Source organism: Arvicola amphibius, chromosome 2 (genome assembly GCF_903992535.2).
Source record: "Arvicola amphibius chromosome 2, mArvAmp1.2, whole genome shotgun sequence".
Lineage (NCBI taxonomy): Eukaryota > Metazoa > Chordata > Mammalia > Rodentia > Cricetidae > Arvicola > Arvicola amphibius.
In genome coordinates, this window is record NC_052048.2 from 122,037,866 (window position 1) to 122,056,363 (window position 18,498).

Genomic DNA, 18,498 nt, shown 5'->3' on the forward strand with positions numbered 1-18,498 from the left:
CCCATTCCACACAACCCACACAAAATAAATAAATGTAAAAAAGAAATTTTTAGCATCAGGGGTGAATCTGAAGGCTATTGCAGTAAGTGAAGTAAATTGGACACACAATGGCAAATAACTTAAATACTTTTATATGTGGAATCTAAAGAACTTGATCTTGTAGAGAATAGTGACCAGGACTGGGGTGGGGGAGGGGTTTCTAGGGAGATTTTGATCAGGTTTCCATCAGATAGGAGGAAGTTCAAGGTTGGATTGCACAATCTGATGATTATAGTTAATAATGATTGATTTATCTTCAGACTAAGTTCTGAAGACAATATCCTGAAGATAATAACAGTTGCTCTGAAGATAAATCAATAGCAATCATTAAATTGTGAAACTGATGGATCAAAATCAATTGTTATTTGATTTATCTTCAGACTTAGTCTTGATAAATGGTCAAAATTTGCTTTTGACTTGGGACCCTCCCACCTCAGACTTTCAGAAATCTGGAATTTGAGTTTGCCTCTTTGTTCCCAAGCTACTTGAACTCAGCTATGAGGTTTTTTTGTGGTAACGTCCCTTTTTTCCTTGGTAAGGGCTTAACAAACATTAGGCATAGTTCTGGTCTTACACAGCCAGTGCTGTTCCAAATGTCTCCTGGGAGGCATACACCATGTACAGAAAGCCGTCTTCATCTTTCTCGCTCTCGTATACTTCAGAGATGGGCGTGGACACGCTCACCATGCTTTGCCTGTTCACCAGGAAGAAGAAAGCTTGATTGGCATTGAGCTGTAAGTGCCTTCTAATTATCTTGATGAGCTCGCTCATGTTCACGTGATCGGGTACAAGGAATTTGGTTTTGTCCAGGACGGGCAGTTGCTTCTCACCCTCATATTGCTCTATTATCACCGGGATCTTGGTGGGGTGCTGCTCCCGGATGAGCTGGACATCTACCACTCTTTGTTCGAAGCTGCGGCACTGCTTGAAGGTCTTCTCTGACGGCATGGCTCGGGAGTCCGGATCGGAGGCTCAAGCTCCCGCGACGGCCACTTCCCTTTAAGGCTGTTGTTTTTAGGACACATTTGAAACCTGTTCATCCTGCACTATGAAACCTGTTAAAGAGACACACCTGTGTGTATTTTAGAGGGCAACTTTATTAAATGTCATAGGTGAAGTAATAAATTAACAGTACCTAAGTCATCAAATTCCATTAGACAGATCTGGGAGGGGTAAATGAGCAAAAGTGAGACAGCTTTTTAGCTACGCAGGCAATCCCAAATCCTCTCCTTAGTCCTTGGAGAACACCAGTCTTAGAAGCTGTGCTTGCCGTTAGCTGCTGAGTACCAGAGGCCCAAAGATTTTTCCTGTGGGGGAAGATTTAGTCTACCTGGCTTGGCAGGATGAGGAGATGGATTCCCCAGGTGAAGCATCCAGGAAGCTGAAGAGGTAAAAAGCTGCTTTTTGCTGTGTGGGTAGGTTTGCCAAATCCAAAGGCAAGGCCTGGAGGCAGAAGGTCTTCTGTCTTTTTGGAGGAGCTAAAGGGTGTTACAGAAGCTGCCATGTCTGTGTTAGAAGCTCTTTTGTTAAATGCTATATTCTCCAATCTGTAAAGGCATTTGAGAGTTGGGTACCATTACCTGTTATTTTAAACTGGGCACATAAGCTAAATTTAGATGCTTATTTTATCCAACTAGTTATAGTTTACCAATGCTAGTAAATGTAAGAAGATTAAAAGGAATATTTTAATAAATCAAAGAATAGTAGCACATGTGGGTATTCTTATCCAAGATGGCAGAGAGGTCAAAATGGAGGTTACCCATGTGTTTGTATTTTCCAGAGCTGTTTTAGTCTGGAGTTATCTTAAAATGAGCACATGAGCACACAGAAACATAAATCCACATCACGAAAACACATTAATATACTCACACAGACATACTGTGGCCGCATCATTCTAACACACAAATAAAACACTTTTAGAAGCCTGTGTCAGCTGACCAACTTAAAAATCCCGGTGTAGTTTAGCAGAGTGAGTCAAACAGCAAACAGCTAGGGGGGAGGGGAAGGCGCCCAGAGCAGGCTGGAGTGTGGGGGCAGAAACTGTGGGCTTTCGGAGCCTTGTTTACTTTAGATGTTAGATAGCCTCAATTAAAAGGATTTTTGTAAAAGGTTGCTCAAGAGTGTTTTAGGAATCGGCTTGGAATTGCAAGAAACCCGTAAGAAGTTTATGCCTATTGGAACTCAAGCCTGTCGTGATGCGTCCACTGGACAGAACTCTTGAGTCAAAACGGGGTGCATGAGAAATGGGTGGGGATGTTTCCAAACACCCAGATCTCATCTCAGCGAAACCCAGTTTTTGCTGCATGGGCCAGGCTTCCGGCACAGCCGAGACTTCACTGGAAAGCCGGAAAAGCGAATGGGTTACCCCAGGGATCCTACCGGCCATGAACTTAAAAGGGGAACTCACTTGAAGCTGATCTTGCCTAGTGGAAAGTACATGAAGGGCCTTTCCCAGCATGAGGCCTCGGTGTGGGGCTGTGGGAAAAGCAGACCCTTTCAGTGAGAAACCTCCATCTGCTAGGAAAAAAATCTTAAGATGAGCCTCTCCGCCGATGAAAAATAATTCCAATCAGACCAGGTTAGACCGAATCAAAGATGCCCATGTTTAATAAATGCAGCTCTCCCAGGTGGCACAAGAACATGACAGGGATGGGGGGGGGAACCCACACAAGCCTGAAGACCACGCATTCCTTTTTCTGGTGGGAGCCTAAATGGCCTGCAGGAGTGGTCCTGATCCTCCCTCCCTGGGGGAGGGGTCAGTGCTTGGCGGGCTTACGGAGGTGGAGTCCTGACCAAGGCAACTCCCAGGGGGAAGGGGCTTAGGATGGATGTCAGGGACTGGGGTGACACTTCCAATCAATTTGGTCAAGTGGGAGTTTGAAATTAAAACTCTTTAATAAAATAAATAAATAAATAAATAAATAAATAAATAAATAAATAAAAAACACAATTTGCCTTTCCAAACACCTTCCTCCGGCTTCTAAGTCACTCATCTACAGCTAGGATGACATCCTGAGCCAGGAACTCCGGAAATATTCATTGATGGATATGGACAACTGGTGCTCATCTCACACAGAGAGGATAGCCATGGGATTGGTTAGGGATTAGGATATGAAAAAAATGCAGGAAAGGAAAGGAAAAATGGAAGGTTTGTCCTAGTCTCTGTGAGCATTAGGACTTTTCTACTCTTGGGAGAACTGGAGGCCTCCCCCAGAGACCTCATTATCCATGCCCTGGCTCCACTTCTGGGCAAAGAATTCCTGTAGAAAGATATTGGAGAGAACTTACCTCCGGTTTGGTGGCTTTTTGCATTCTGGTTTTTCCTCAGTTCCATGATGCCATTTACTTTTGAGAGTCCTCAGGACTGAGTCAAAGCTCAGTGGGCAAGAGCAAAGAGACCAGGCTTGTTGTTTCCCATTCTCAGTTTCTTGCTAGGGGTCCTGAGACACAGGGCTGAAAATGCTCATGACTTTCAGCAATTCTGTTCTGGGGAAAACCGGAATTGCCCAATCAAACGGGAAGAATTGACACTCGTTCTTCAAAACAGCCATTAGGAACTAGCTTTGCACTAGGCATAGTAGTGCCTGACTGAAATCCTAGAGAAGAGGTGGAGGCAGGAGGATTTTGAGTTTGAAGCCTGTTTGAGTTACACACAAAATCCTATCTTGGAGGAAAATAGGGAGTCCCTCTATCAACCAAAACCAGTCAGATAAAAGAGCCTCCAGTGACTGGGGAGAGACACCCAGAGGTTAGTAGGCGAGAATGAACTGTGCTGGCAAAGCATCTCAGTGTGAGGGGTTAAGGAGCCAGCGCCAGAACACAAATCAACTGCTCCTTCAAAAGGCAGGCCTACTGGGGAAAATACCAGTTGAACTAGCAGCTAGTTAAAGACGAAACTGCTTCATAGTCTGGCTCAAGTCCCTTGTTTTGCCCTAAAGTGGTCATGGCTTGGGTACCTTGATCATACTTGGAGAAATTTTGCTCATTCTGTGCAAGAGGCAAGTGTAAAAATGTTATTTTTAGTTTGTTTGTAATAACTGAAAAAGTCCATAAATAACGGTACCAGAACTGATGGTGGTGTACTCATACGGTGGGGCCAGCCCTATGAAGTGGAGAAAGTACAGAAATCATAGCTATGCATCCATATGAACACACTTCGAAACGCTGCTGAGCAACAGCGAGTTGAGGGTCCTAAGTCTGAGCCTGGTCTACCCAGAGAGAGTCTTGAGAAAACCATTGAGTAAAGAGAACGAATTGAATAGGTCACAGTTCTTATCGTTTTATCATACCATGTTCAAGAGCAGGCACGACTAGACAGGGGTCCCTAATGATGGGTTAAAATTAGAAAAGAAGGCCAGGTTGTGAGTGACCAGGGTCAGGTCAGTGGTTTGTCCTGTTGGGACAATTGAGGCTCCAAAGCAGAGGCAGTGTCCAGACTCAGCTAAGCTAGGTAGTGTATGTTGGGTTTTTCTTTTTTCTTTTCCTTCCTTCCCTCCCTCCCTCTCTCTCTCCCTCCCTCCTTCCTTAAACTCACAGAGATCCGCCTGCCTCTGTCACCCGAGTGCAGAGGTTAAAGGCATAGGCCACCATGCCTGGCTTTGGATACTCAGTTTTGTTTCTTCTTTAAAATGTATATCTATGTGTCTATGTATACTCTTTTGTATGATTCATTTCACAGTGAAAAGAATTAAAAATAATTCTAGCTAAAGCCACTGCTTGCCAAGACCCCAACCAAAGGGAAAATCTAGCATGGCGTCTGGAGACTTAGACCTTTGTAAACACGGTGCCTTGGCAGTCTTGAATGGTGTGTGTAGTGGGGGAGAAGAGCGTGCTCTCATGAACACTCGCTCCCTTTATGGGGCACCAGCAATTGGACTGATGTGTGGACCTGCCAGGACCACGCTAGGCCTCTTTTACAGTGTGCCCTGCAACCCTAAGGACTCGTTCTTCTGAGTTGCCACAATTTCTTCAAGTTTTCCCATATTTTCTGGCATTCGAAGTAAGACTCAAACATCCTAACTGCACGTTTCTGACTCCCTTTTTGTGCACCGTTTGTAGTTAAAAGTGTGAAAGCATTTTGGACAGCACAGAACACGAATGGAACTTCCAAAGTGTGCTCGCCCACCAGGAGTCTGATTACCATTTTAGGGAAGGCCTCGCATTGGCCTGCTGAGATTCACTTTAAATTTCTGCTGGTTTGCAAACACATTCTTCTTTGACAGCAGTAGCTTGAAAAGCTTGGGCTCGCTTTGCCTTTGGGTAAACACACAGTCAAAGCTTTTTCAATCCCTCCTGTTGGGCTGTTTTCACTTGCTGGAAAGATACCCATCTGACTTCCAGTCAGGAAGACAGATGAGGTGGGGAAGCATGCCTGGCGCCCTAGCCTCCCTTTAATGGGAAATTGCTGGAAGGATAATGAGTACTATACTTTACAATCTCTTCATCCCTTTTGCATAAATTTTCACTTTGTCTTGGAGAATTAGAAATTGGTGCAAGTAACTGGACTCTGCATTCACCTATCGGATTAAAAGTGACCACAGACTCTTGCAAAACTAGTTCTGGAGAACAGAAGGCCTGGGCTCAAAGCCGTCTTATGGTTAAGAACATGTACTGCTCTTCCAAAGGATCTGAGTTCAATTCCCAACACCCTCACCAGGCAGTTTGCAAGGGGATCGGACACTGTTGACCTACACAAGCACCCGTACACACTTACATACATATACATAGACTTTAAAAAGCTAGTTAATATAATTGTTTCCTGATCTAGGAGGGGCAGAGACAGGAGAGAAACTGGATATACCCACATGTGTGGAAGCAGAAGTGGAAAAGGCAGGGAGCCTGGGCTCATGGCTTGGAGGCAAGCCATAAACTCAGGTACTGTGGTGCTTCAGTGGGTTAGGTTTTGAGCCATTCTAACGTCTTGGTGGCAAGGTGAGGGGAAGGGCCAATGGGAAAGCTCACTGGTGCCTCGACGCTGTTCCATACCCCTCTCTTGTGTAAGGTGGGGACAGATTCTTGTGTAGGGAGAGAGTAGAAGATGTTCTGAGATTAGCAGAAATTTGACAATCATAATAAAGCACCGAGAAGGGAGAGAATGAGAGTTGCGTGAAGTCCAGTGGGCATATGAAGTTCGGGTAAGGCTTAACAATAACTATGGTGGGGTCTTACCTGGGGCAGAGCCCGGTGGCAGGTTACACATAGAATCGGGGAAAGTGGGCACTTTATGTTTGGCTGGGGCCTTCACCCCAGCTCCTGGCATAAGCTCCCTCCCCTGGGAGTTGCCTCAGTCCAGACTCCACCTCTGAGAAAGCCTGCCGAATGGTGACCCCTCTCCAGGGAGGGTCAAGAAAGTCCACCAAACAGTAACCCCTCCCCAGGGAAGGTCGAGACCACTACCACAGGCTATTTAAACTGCCCCCTCCCGCGAGAAAGAACACGTGGTCTCCGGGTTCCCCGTGGTCTCTCTTTTTCCCTCTTCCCATCTCCATGTTTTCCGGGAGTATTGCCATCCATTGCCATTCATTAAACCTGGGCGTCTTTTCGTTCAGTCTGATTTGCTCTGATTGGGATTATATCTGTCGGTGGAGAGGTTTGTTGGCCAGAAAATACTTAAGACTTTACAGCAATGTGACCTAGTCAGAGTCAATGCAGGGGGATCTGGGACAGTCTAGGTCTAGACACAGTCTAATTGTTGGGGTCTGGTTTTGAGTCCTGCAGACAGCCAGAAACAAGAGCCTGATCGTGAAGGACATTGTTTTCCTGGTCCCTGGGTCTCTCCTTGGTGTGCTAAGCATTAGAGCTTGGGATGGGGCTGATGCCAAGCACAGACCTACCTGCCTGGGTCTTGTCTGGGGTTTGGGAGAGCCGAATGGAGGCTGGGAGGGCCACAAATGCTTGACTGTGTATTTGCGTGGGCTGGAGTTGTAACATGACGGCAGGGGAGGCAATGGGTGGTCAGCTGGCAAGTAGGTTAGAAACGCTAGTGGAAAAAAATGCTAGCGAGACTGTATCAGGCCAGACATAGTGATGCAAACCTGCACTCTCAGCACTTGGGAAGCAGAGGCAGGGGGATTGCCTTAAATTTGAAGTCATCCTCAAGACCTGTTTTACATACAGCAAAACCCAAAGAAGGCTGTATCACAGATTATATAGCAAAGACACCACTTCATTCTGGTTCCCTACTGGCACCATTTGCTGTTAGCACAGGGGAAGGAGATGGGGCAACGGAAAAGAAACAGAGTTGTTTATTATTATTATTATTATTAAAAATTTCCACCTCCTCCCCACCTCCCATTTCCCTTCCCCTCCCCCCACTTCCTTCCCCCTCCCTCTCCAATCCAAGGAGCAGTCAGGGTTCCCTGCCCTGCTGAAGTCCAAGGTCCTCCCCCTCCATCCAGGTCCAGGAAGGTGCGCATCTAACCAGACTAGGCTCCCCCAAAGCCAGTACATGCGGTAGGATCAAAACCCAGTGCCATTGTTCTTGGCTTCTCAGTCAGCCCTCATTGTCTGCCACGTTCTGAGAGTCCGGTTTGATCCCATGCTTTTTCAGTCCCAGTCCAGCTGGCCTTGGTGATCTCCCATTAGATCAGCCCCACCGTCTCAGTGGGTGGGCGCACCCCTCACGGTCCTGACTTCCTTGCTCATGTTCTCCCTCCTTCAGCTCCTCATTTGGGCCTTGGGAGCTCAGTCCTGCGCTCCAATGTGGGTCTCTGTCTCTATCTCCATCCATTGCCAGATGAAGCTTCTATGGTGATAAGCAAGATATTCATCAGTATGGCTATAGGAAAGGGCCAAGAAACAGAGTTTTGCATAGGCAGAAGGCAGTGCCGTTCTCTGGCGCTGTCTCTCAGTACAATGGGGGGCAGTGACCGGGAGTGAGTGAGAACTTTGGTGACAGGGGACCCGACCACAATGGCTTGCTTCATTTCCAGATTAACTCACGGGGACATGGTTAGAGGAGAACCGGCCGGACCCTCAGGGAAACATCTCCGTCAGCGGGAGAGCGCAACAGAGCCTTGACTCCACAGTGAGCCCTCCGCCCTCGGCAAACACACAGGTCCATTCTCAGGGGGCCTCTGTGGAGACTTGAGATTCCCTTCGCAGGCCTGGAATACCTAGAGGGCTTGTTTGGTTGGGACTGGCCAGCAGGCTCCAGCAATGCTATTTTCCCATAGTACCCACAGCCCAGAGAGAACTGGAGACCGCTCCAGGAACGGGTTAACCAAATGTGCTCTTGAAGGATTATAGCCTTGAAGCAGGCACCTTCAGGGCATGGTGGACTTCCCTGCTCAGGTCAGCTTCAACCGGTCTTGACAAATTCCACCACCACGCCTTTAATTTCAGAGAAATCATCTCAGTCTGTAGTCAGCTCCTTCCTTCAGATCAAGGATCAGAGATTTCTTTTGTCTGTATACAGAGCCAGATATAAAATATTTTTGGCTTTGTGGGCCATACAGTCTCCGATAGAACTGTACAACGTGGCCATCTCAGCGTGGAAGCAGCCACAGGCAAGTTTGAAGTTAATGAATGTGACTGGATTCAATATGGACACCAAAATCAGAACTTTATGTAGTTTTTCACAAGTTATAAAGGTTTTCTTCTTTTTGCCTTTTTTCCCATGAACTGAAAAACGAACTTTTAAAATATTTTTAAAATTGTGTGTGTGTGTGTGTGTTTTATGCATGCGAGTATTGTTTGGTTTAATCTCAATAAAAGCCTCTCCACCAATGCAAGAAACTCCAATCAAACCAGATTAGATGAAATTAAAATGCCCGTGTTTAATAAATGTGGCACTCTTGGGTGGACCAAGACAGCATGGCAGAGAGAAAAGCCTATGCAAACCCAAAACTACATGTTCCTAAATCCAATGTGAGCCTAAATAGCCTGTGGGAGTGGTCCTGTCCCTCCCCACAGGAGGGGTCAGCACTTGGCAGGCTAGGAATTGGAGTCCAGACCGGGACAACTCCCAGGCCAAGGGCTTCCAATTATCCCAGACTTCTTGGATATAAGGGTGTTAGAGGGTTGGGGTGATGTCCCCAACTTAACATTACATTTTCCGAGAGTGTCGCATTTATTAAACATAGGCATTTTAATTTGGTCTAATCTAGTTTGATTAGAGTTTCTTGCATGGGCAGGGAGGTTTTTATTAATATTAAACCAAACAGATGGAGGTTCACACCAAAAAGGGTCTGTTTTTTTCCTGTGGGCCCAGGGCCCAAGGCCACCTCCTGGAAAATGCCCTTCCCGCACACCCTCCCCCAGGCACCATCGGCTTCACTTGGTGAGTTCCCCTTTTTAAACTGCATTGCTGTTAAGGTCTTGGGTGACCCATTTGCTTTTCGGGCTTTCATTGAAGCTGCAGGCCCACACCGGAAGCCTCATCCACACTGCAAAAGCCAGGGGCTTTCGTCGAGATGGGACTTGGGTGTGGGGAGACATTCCCCATTCATTTCTCATGAACCCCGTTTTTGACTCAAGGGCACTGTTAGGTGGACGCATCGCAGGAGGCTTGAGTCACACAGACATGCACTTAAAATGGGTTGCTTGCGATTCCAAGCCGATTCCAAATTGCCCTTAGACGGCTTTTTACAAAAAAGTCCTTTTAAATTGGGGCTATCTAACCTAAATTAACAACGCTCCAAAAGCCCGCGGTTTCGAAATGTGTGTTCTTGTCTTGCCTCCACTTCCATCTCTCTCTCGCTCTCTGCTTATTCGTGGCCAGCAGTTTGTCCCACCTCCACTTTCGTTTCTCCAAACGCCGGCTCCCGTTCCGGATTCAGGAATCTAAGCCCGACTCCCTTTCCATCTGCAGAGGACAGTGGAGGCCATCAACCATCCCTTCGGAGTGGTGCTCCCTGTTTCCCTGGCCTCTGCCACCTCTGCCGGGATCACTCTGGCCCCACTCTGCTCCTGCCCCCTCCCTGCTCTTTGTTGCTTGGGCGGCCTTTTACAAAAAATCCTTTTAAGTTGGCACTAATACCTAACTTAAACAAGGCTCCAAAAGCCCACAGCTTCCACCATGCACTCTGCCCTCCTCCCTCCCCGCTCTAGCTGTTTTCTGTGCTTCCCTGGCGGGCCTAACTGTGCTGGAATTTTTAAGTTGTCAGCTAACACAGGTTTCTAAAAATGTTTTGTCTGTCTGTCAAAATGATGTGGTCACACTATGCCTCTGTAAATGTGTAAATGTGTTTTAGTGATGTGCTCAAAATATTTCTTTTAATCTTCTTGCACCTACTAGCATTGGTAACTAATTGGATAAAGTACACTCCTAAATTTAGTTTATATGCCCAGTTTACATAACAGGTAATGGTACCTAGTTCTCAAGTGTCTTTACGGATCTAACCCGCAGCATCTGTAACACCCTTTAGCTCCTCCAAAAAGACAGAAGACCTTCTGCCTCCAGGCCTTGCCTCTGGGTTTGACAAAGTCACTCACACAGCAAAAAGCGGCCTTTCACCTCTTCAGCTTTCTGGATGCTTCACCCAGGGAATCGATCTTCTCATCCTGCCAAGCCAGGTAGACTAAATCTTCCCCCACAGGAAAAATCTTTGGGCCTCTGGTACTCAGCAGCTAACAGCAAGCACAGCTTCTAAGGCTGGTGTTCTCCACGGACTAAGGAGAGGATCTGGGATTGCCTGCGTAGCTAAAAAGCTGTCTCACTTTTGCTCATTTACCCCTCCCAGATCTGTCTAATGGCATTTGACAGCTCAAGGTACTGTTAACTTATTAATGACATTTCCTGCTAAAATACAGACAGGTATGCCTCTTTAACAGGCTTCATAGTCCAGGATTAACAAGTTTCAGGTATGTCTTCAGAGGTTCAGAGTTTCCAATTTCCTTTATTGTCTTAAATCTCTTCTGGTTCTCTTAAAGTTCTGCTGCACTAACCCCAGCCAGTTTCAAGCACATTTTACAGGTCGCTCTTGCTGCCTGGGCCAAGACCGACTCACAAAGTGCTCTCCAGACAACCCCAATCACCTATGGCAGTTCCTAGACTTCACCACTGGTACCAACTCTTCTGGATCAAAGACACCTGCCCACTAAAATCTGGTTTGATCTGCTATTGTGTCCCATCCCATGGCTAGTCCCATTTCATAGTGTCAATAATAACAATATTTTTTCTCCTAGCCACCTGCTTTCTCATACTCCAGGATGACAGCAAACCGGATGCTGCTCCAGCCACTCCTCTCGCTGAGTGTGAGCGCACCGACTCTCAGTTCTCCCCTCTCCCACTTAGCCCCATGCCCTCAGGAAGTAGCCAGACTTGAAACAACACCCCTTTATCCAAAGAGAGCCTAAAATGTCTACCATAAATATCACCTCAGCCCCTTTTCACACCCCTATATCCAAAGAGTCTGGAATATAATATTAAGTTGGGGGCATCACCCCAACCCTCTAACACCCTTATATCCAAGAAGTCTGGGGTGATTGGAAGCCCCTGGTCTGGGAGTTGCCCGGTCTGGACTCCATCTCCCAGCCTGCCAAGCACTGACCCCTCCCCTGGGGAGTGTCAGGACCACTCCCACAGGCTATTTAGGATCAAGCTGGACAAAGGAACACATGGTTTTGGGTTTGCATGGGCTTTTCTCTCTGCCATGCTGTCTCAGTCCACCTGAGAGTGCCACATTTATTAAACACAGGCCTTTTAATTTTGTCTAATCTGGTTTGATTGGAGTTTCTTACATCTCTGGAGAGGTTTTATTGAGATTAAACCAAACAAGTATAGTACCTGTGGAGGCCAGAAGAGAGCACCAGAAGTTGTGAGCTGACTACCTGGGTCCTCTGGAAGAGCAGCATGTATGCTTAACTGCTGACACTTCCAGCCTCTAAAAGAACATTTAAACTTGCAGCGTACAGAGGTTGACTGTGGAGCATGATTCCTGTGAGGATGGGAATGACACACTGCTGTGTACCTAGTGCCTGTAACACACCTGACTTGTTTGAGGGATGAACTCAACAGGTAGTTGCTGGAGGAATGGATTTTGCTTTCTTCAAAGGAATCACAGTGCAGTGAGCCCGCTCTCTCAGGTGCGGAGTGTGAGCTCACACTGGTGTAGCTGTGGTCTCAGGTGTGTGAGCTCACACTGGTGTGGCTGTGATCTCAGGTGTGGGGCGTGAGCTCACACTGGTGTGGCTGTGGTCTCAGGCACAGGACGTGAGCTCACACTGGTGTGGCTATGGGACAACTAGAGAGCTGAGTAGTGTGGTTCTTAATTGCTCCTTCTTTCACAGCTTCAGCTTCCCCAAATAGTGTACCCTGGTGACCTGTAGAAGCTCACAGATTCTGGAAGTGGGAACTTCCCTTTAACCTATGGGGTAGATTTTGTGTTGTGATCTGTCAATGTGACTAACCTGAAGAGATGTCACTTTAACTCCTTGGTTCTTAATTTACCAAATGGGGACCATGGCATACCCAGTCTACCTTGGTGTTCCATGAAGAACAGAGTTAGGGGGTTTGTATATATAAAATCCCCCAGAGGACTGGACACTTTCTTCTTTTCTTTCTTCTTGTTATCTTGTTTTATATGGACACATTAAACTCAAAATCCTTCTGCCTTAGGCTCCCAAATACTAGGCACTGCAGGAAGTGCCACCATGGGTATTTTCTTGCTATCGAAATTAGTTCTGCAAAAACGCTCCGTGGAAACTGACACCTAAGACCGTTTTTTTTAAAACAACAATAAATAAATAATTAAATAAGCTTGGTTATCCTTCAAAAGCAGCCTGTGTTGGTATGCATCTTAGCCCGCCTCTGCCAACACCTACACTTGGTTTCAGCTTAAGGTTCTTTGCTGATTGCTGTACCTTTGCCCACCTCTTGTGACTCATTCTCACGCTCTGTTCTCACCTGGCCTCCAGCTCGCCCTGTTCTTCAGGCTCTGTGGTTAACCACAAACCACCCCACATACCAGCAAGTTAACGTGGGCATCCTCTAGGTATCAGCACACGGGTTTCTCCTGAAGCCTTGAGCATGTGTAAAATTGCCTGTCCAACGTTTTCTTGGGGCTCAGCTGAGAACTTGGCTCTGGGCCAGCAGCACTAGCGTTTCCCATTGGACCTTTGGGTGCTGTCCTGACAAGCAGCAGCAACACCACAGGAAACTGCAGGGAGCGACTTCCACCCCCACACTTCCCACTGTGCCAAAAGCTTGCCCAGCCCAGGAGTGTGGAATGCCATGAGATGGGGCCTTGACAAGGCCCCTAAGGCCCCCTGGAGATTTCTTCAGAAGGCCTATTAGTCGATGAGTCTTGATTATTCTGATCCAGGAAGCACAATTCATTATGAACATAATGCTCTATTGACTCATTTTTTTTTTTAAAAAATGTAATATACAGAGTGGGAAGTTTAAAACTATTAGTGAGCATAATGAAGTAAAATCTCCATCCAGAAGCTAAATACCAGCAAACATTTCCGAAAGTGTTCTGAAGCCACCTGAGAGCCATGGTTTTCTGAAAATAGAGCAAGCACATGGCATCTCGGTCTTTGTTAAGTATTTTCGACCGACAAACCTCTTGGCTGACACAATAATCCAAATTAGACCAAATCAGACCAAATTAAAAGAAACCCAGGTTTAATGACTGCCAGCGCTCCTGGGTGCCCCCCCCCCCCTCAGGAAAATATGGAGCTGGGGAAGGAGAACTGGAATGACCACCAGAGAGGGGGAATAGGGGAGACCACATGTTCGTTCTCTGGGGGGCAGTTTAAGTAGCCTGTGGGAGTGGTCTTGCCCCTCCCTGGGGAGGGGTCACTGTTTGGTGGGCTTTTTCAGGGGTGGAGTTTGGACTGAGGCAACTCCCAGGGGAGGGAGCTTTGAAATGGAACTTTCCACCCAACATTTCAAAATGAATGCCAGGGGACTGGGGTGAAGTCCCCCAATCAAACAGTCTTGTTCCGTCGTCTGTTTTGATTTTACATAGTATGTCATGCACACATGGTCACACCATAGAGAAGCTTTTGCAATGTAACTTTTTTAATGGCTATACTAGATTTAATGGTTGTGGATACAGTCTATTTAGTAAGCACTGAGGGCTGGACATCCGGCTTGTTTCTGGGCACCTGCTGAGATGAGTGTCTTTGTTAAATGCACAGCTTGCTGCTTCTTTAGGGCACAGTTTTAGAGACGGAATTAATTAGGTCAAAGGCTTTGCACATTTTTAAAGGTCAGATTGCCTTCCAAAGATGATCCAATTTTGTTTCTATCAATAGGGCAAAAAGTCCCTGTTCCGCAGGACCCTTGTCAGCATATTATTAGATATTTAATGACTTTGAATTTGATTGGTTAGAACATGTTTGAAAGCTCAGGGGGCTAAATGCCTCAATGTGTTCTTTTAGGCAGTTTCTCACGTGATTTGCTCTTTCTCAGTATAAATAAGTCTTTGTTTATTCCCCTTAATTATATATTAGGCAGCTCATAGATTCAGATGTTGCCGACCTAGAGACAAGGTTTCTCGAGAAGAAGGAGGGTCGTGATGAAGTATGAGTCTGGGGGAAGAGAGAGGGTAGAAGACAGGGAGTGTGTGAGAGACTTGAGGCACTTCTGTGGCCGCTTTCCCGCCGGCTCCGCCACAGCCCCGCCTGGCTCTGGAGTGCTAGCACCTAGCCCTAATCAATCTTTTATTTAACCGATAACGTCTTTTTATTTCTCTTTTCACGCTATGTGAATCTTGTCTGAGAGTTTCCCAAGGCTGCAAAGACTATGCAAATTTGGCCAGGAGGGAGGGAAAGGCCCCCTTTCGAGAACTGTATTTGGCATTGTCCCTTTGGCAGCTTCCGCAGGTAGTTTTGAGCACGTGGAAACCAACTGTCTAAAGTGTAAATATGGAGAACAATAAAATGCCCTGGGCAAAGGGAAAGCGGTCCAGTCCTTCGAGGCTGGACCCCCCTGTGGCCTAGAAAAGCTAAATTCATTCTTAAGGTGTCTCTGAGTCTTCTTTCCATGATTCCTGTGAACCCAACACCAGCACCTCGACACACTCAGATGGGTGTGAGGCAGCAGGGGGGGGGATCAGTCAAGGTGGGCGTGCAACAGCAATGGGTGTCAGGGAGGGTCTGATGCAGCAGGGGGTGCTTGGGTGGGCATGCACAGGGATGCCAAAGTGGGCATGAGGCTGTGGGGGTGTCAGGGTGGATGTGAGGCAGCAGAGATGTCAAAGTGGGCATGACATAGTGGAGGTGTCTGGGCAGATGTAAGCAGCAGACATGTCAAAGTGGGCATGAGACAGCGGGGGAGGGGAGCTGGTGTGGTCAGGGCGGGTGTGAAGCAACAGGAGGTGCTAACCCTATCCGAGAGTCTGAGTGACAGAGACCCCGAGGAGATGAACTCTAGAGCCCCTGGGAAGCAAAGTGGAGAAGGACAGCTGCTGGAACTCATGGTCAATGGGGGAGGAGGGCAGTTTCTCTGGGTGCCAGAAGTCTGTACCTGATGACAGGTCCTACTTCAGGTCTCGTAGCTGGGTAGATTCGTGGCAGCCGCCCTGTACTCATAGAACTCACTTTCAGGCAGGAGAGGAGATGTTTACTGCATGCCCTCTCTTTGCTCTTTTAATATTTTAAAACTTTGTAATGTATCAATATATGTATATAAACATATATATGCACACACACATAATGTTCTGGGGGTGCAGGTAGGCACAGCCGTCCTCCAGCTTTCTGACCTGGGTTCTGGTGATTTGAACTCAGGTCCTCATGCTTGCAAGAACACTCTTATCGGCTAGGCCATTGCCCCAGTCCCAGACCTCTTTCTTAATAGGGGGGAAAGTCTTAGAAGGATGACTTTTTGCATCTCACTAACTGAAGTTGGGTTATATGCCTACTGCCAGACCAAGGACTCAGAGGAAAGGGGAATTATCACGGCTGGTTTAGATCAATCGCCACTCAATCCCAGGAGCCATTTCTGTGCCACGGAAATGCAACTGGTTCTGTTAGCGAGTGAGGTGAAAGAGGTGTTTGTGACATCAGGGGCGTTTGTGACACCAGCAGTGTCTGTCACAGAATGCTGGCATCTGGCTTTGCTTGACTTTGTGGGTTGAGGGGCAACGGAGGGAAGATCAAGGACAAAAACAGAGTAAGCGGACCACACGGCACCTTCAGGAATCTGCAGACTAACAAGGGAATGAGATCAGCAAGGGCAGCTACTCAAGGGTGTAGACCACACGGAGAGGAACAAGGACATGACCTCTAAAGGAGGCAAAGAAGAGAAGCAGGATAACTGTGGGCTGGGTATGTGGACACCTCTTTGAAGTGGCCTTAGCTATGTGACCTTTGCCAAGTTTGCTACCTCTAAGTTTGTCTCCTGTGAAATGGGAGCCATTAGACTTCCTTTTAGCTGGGTGGCTAAAAATGGTGCATACCTTTAATCCCAGCACTCAGGCAGACAGATCTCTGAGTTCTAGACCAGCCTGGTCTACAGTGTAAATTCCAGGACAGTCAGGGCTACACAGAGAAACCCTCCCTGTTTTGAACTCCCCCCAAACCCAAACAAACAAACAAAAAAGATTTCCTTTCTTTTACAGTTAGTGGAAAAAACAGTACAGCAGTTCTATAATATAGAGCTAATATAGAATAGTTATATACCTAAATTCCAGCAATGTAGAGTTAACACATAATCCAAGAATTCCACCCTCAGGAATCTACCCAAGAGAAATGAAAACATACGTCTGCACAAAAACTTGTCCTACAAATCCTCCAAGCAGCTTCTATCACATCCCCAAAGTAGAAACAGCCCAAATGTCCATCAGTGGGCGAATGAGTAAACAAAGTGTAGCATGTCCACACTGCAGAACACATTGTTAGCAAAAAGAAACGAAATGACTACCGGTCCCGGTGAACCTTGGAAATGTAATACTAATGGAAAGAGTTCAAACACATAGTGTTTGAGACCATCTACGAAAACTGCCCAGAAGAGGCAAATCTATAGGGCCAGAAAATAAATGAGCAGGGCTGAGAGAAGGGGGTTGGTATTTCTTTTTGCAGTGGTTTAAAAAAAACAAAACAAAACAAAAAACCAAAAAAGCCTAAAACTGATCATGGCGTGGTTGTGCAAGTCTGAATATAGTAAAAAAAAAAATCACTGAATTACACACTTTAAATAGATATGTTGTATGGTATACGTATAGTAAAGCTTTTTAAAAAAAAGAAACAGGAAGGAAGCAAAGAGAAGGGAGTAGAGAAATGGTGACTCACAGGGCTACCAGAGGGTATCGGTCCAGGACACCTACATCTGTCTCTGACATAGACGTTACCATGCTTTACCGTGGCTCAGCACTTGGGGAACCCAATTCAATCTCGGAGAACTCATTTCTCCTGAGAGAAGTTGGATACCTTCTTTCCCAGACTCCCTTGCTGCCAGGAAGTCGATAGCAGAGCCAGACTCAGTAGGACACAGCTTCTAGACTCTGCAGTTGATTACAGGAGAAAAAGGCAATCTGAGGATCTGTGTAGGAGGGAGTGGCATCAGGTGATACCCACTTCTTGGGCAGCATGGATGAGGTTCCAATGGTGACATTGAGTAGCCCAGACTGAGTGTTGATGGCCTGAACAGAGGGGTCTGAACCCAGGAGTGGCTGACTCCCCGGGACCACTTAAGTGATATGGTTTGGGGCCTTATTCTAATTGCCTAGTCTGGAGGTCTGTTCCCAGGGCTCTCGCAGGGATTTCGTGAACTACCCAGCCTCCACTTTCAGGGAGCTGAACATCCACTTTCAAAAACAAGGTGACTTAGTTCAGACGTGTTTCAGGTGTTAGACGGAGGCAGACACAAACACCTGCCATTGATTGATGATGGTGTATGTGTGTGTGTGCTTCTGTGTGCACACGTGAACGTCAAAGGACAGCTTGCAGGAGTCAGTTATCTCCTACCAGGTGGGTCCCGGGACGGAACCGCAGTTGTAGGGATCGGGATTGGCGACAAGTACCTTTGCTTTCTGAGTCACCTCACTGACTCTTCTTCTCTTCTCTTCTCTTCTCTTCTCTTCTCTTCTCTTCTCTTCTCTTCTCTTCTCTCTCTCTCTCTCTCTCTCTCTCTCTCCTCTCTCTCTCATCTCTCTCTCTCTCTCTCTCTCTCTCTCTCTCTCTCTCCTCTCTCTCTCATCTCTCTTTCTCTCTCTCCCTCCCGTGGATGCCATTCCTTAGTATCTGCTTTCTAAATTATATTTTGAGATTATAATTACATTATTTCTCCTAAACCCTGCCACATACCCCTCATAGTTCTCTCTCAAATTCACGACCTCTTTTATTTTTTCCATTAGTTGTGGTTTTATACATACATGTATACATGCATGTACTTCTAAATACATAAATACAACCTGGTGAATCTATAAAATGTTACTTGTGTTTTCAGGGCTGATCATTGGTTATTGGGTAACCAATCAGTGTGTTTTTCCCTGGGGAAGACTTTTTTTTTTAAAGACAAGTTTTCTAACTTGGCCTAGAACTTGCCAGTTCTAGGTCAAACTGGCTGGC

The 18,498-nt window shown here is 46.6% G+C and overlaps 1 protein-coding gene across 1 annotated transcript; it reads right to left on the reverse strand.

The window, feature by feature from the left end:
• Nucleotides 1–552: 552 nt before the first annotated feature.
• On the reverse strand, nucleotides 553–987 carry LOC119808221 (microtubule-associated proteins 1A/1B light chain 3B-like). The gene has a single exon (XM_038320637.1). The coding sequence runs from the start codon at nucleotides 985–987 to the stop codon at nucleotides 610–612; it is 378 nt and encodes a 125-aa protein (XP_038176565.1). The 3' UTR covers nucleotides 553–609.
• Between the last annotated feature and the right edge of the window lie 17,511 nt (nucleotides 988–18,498).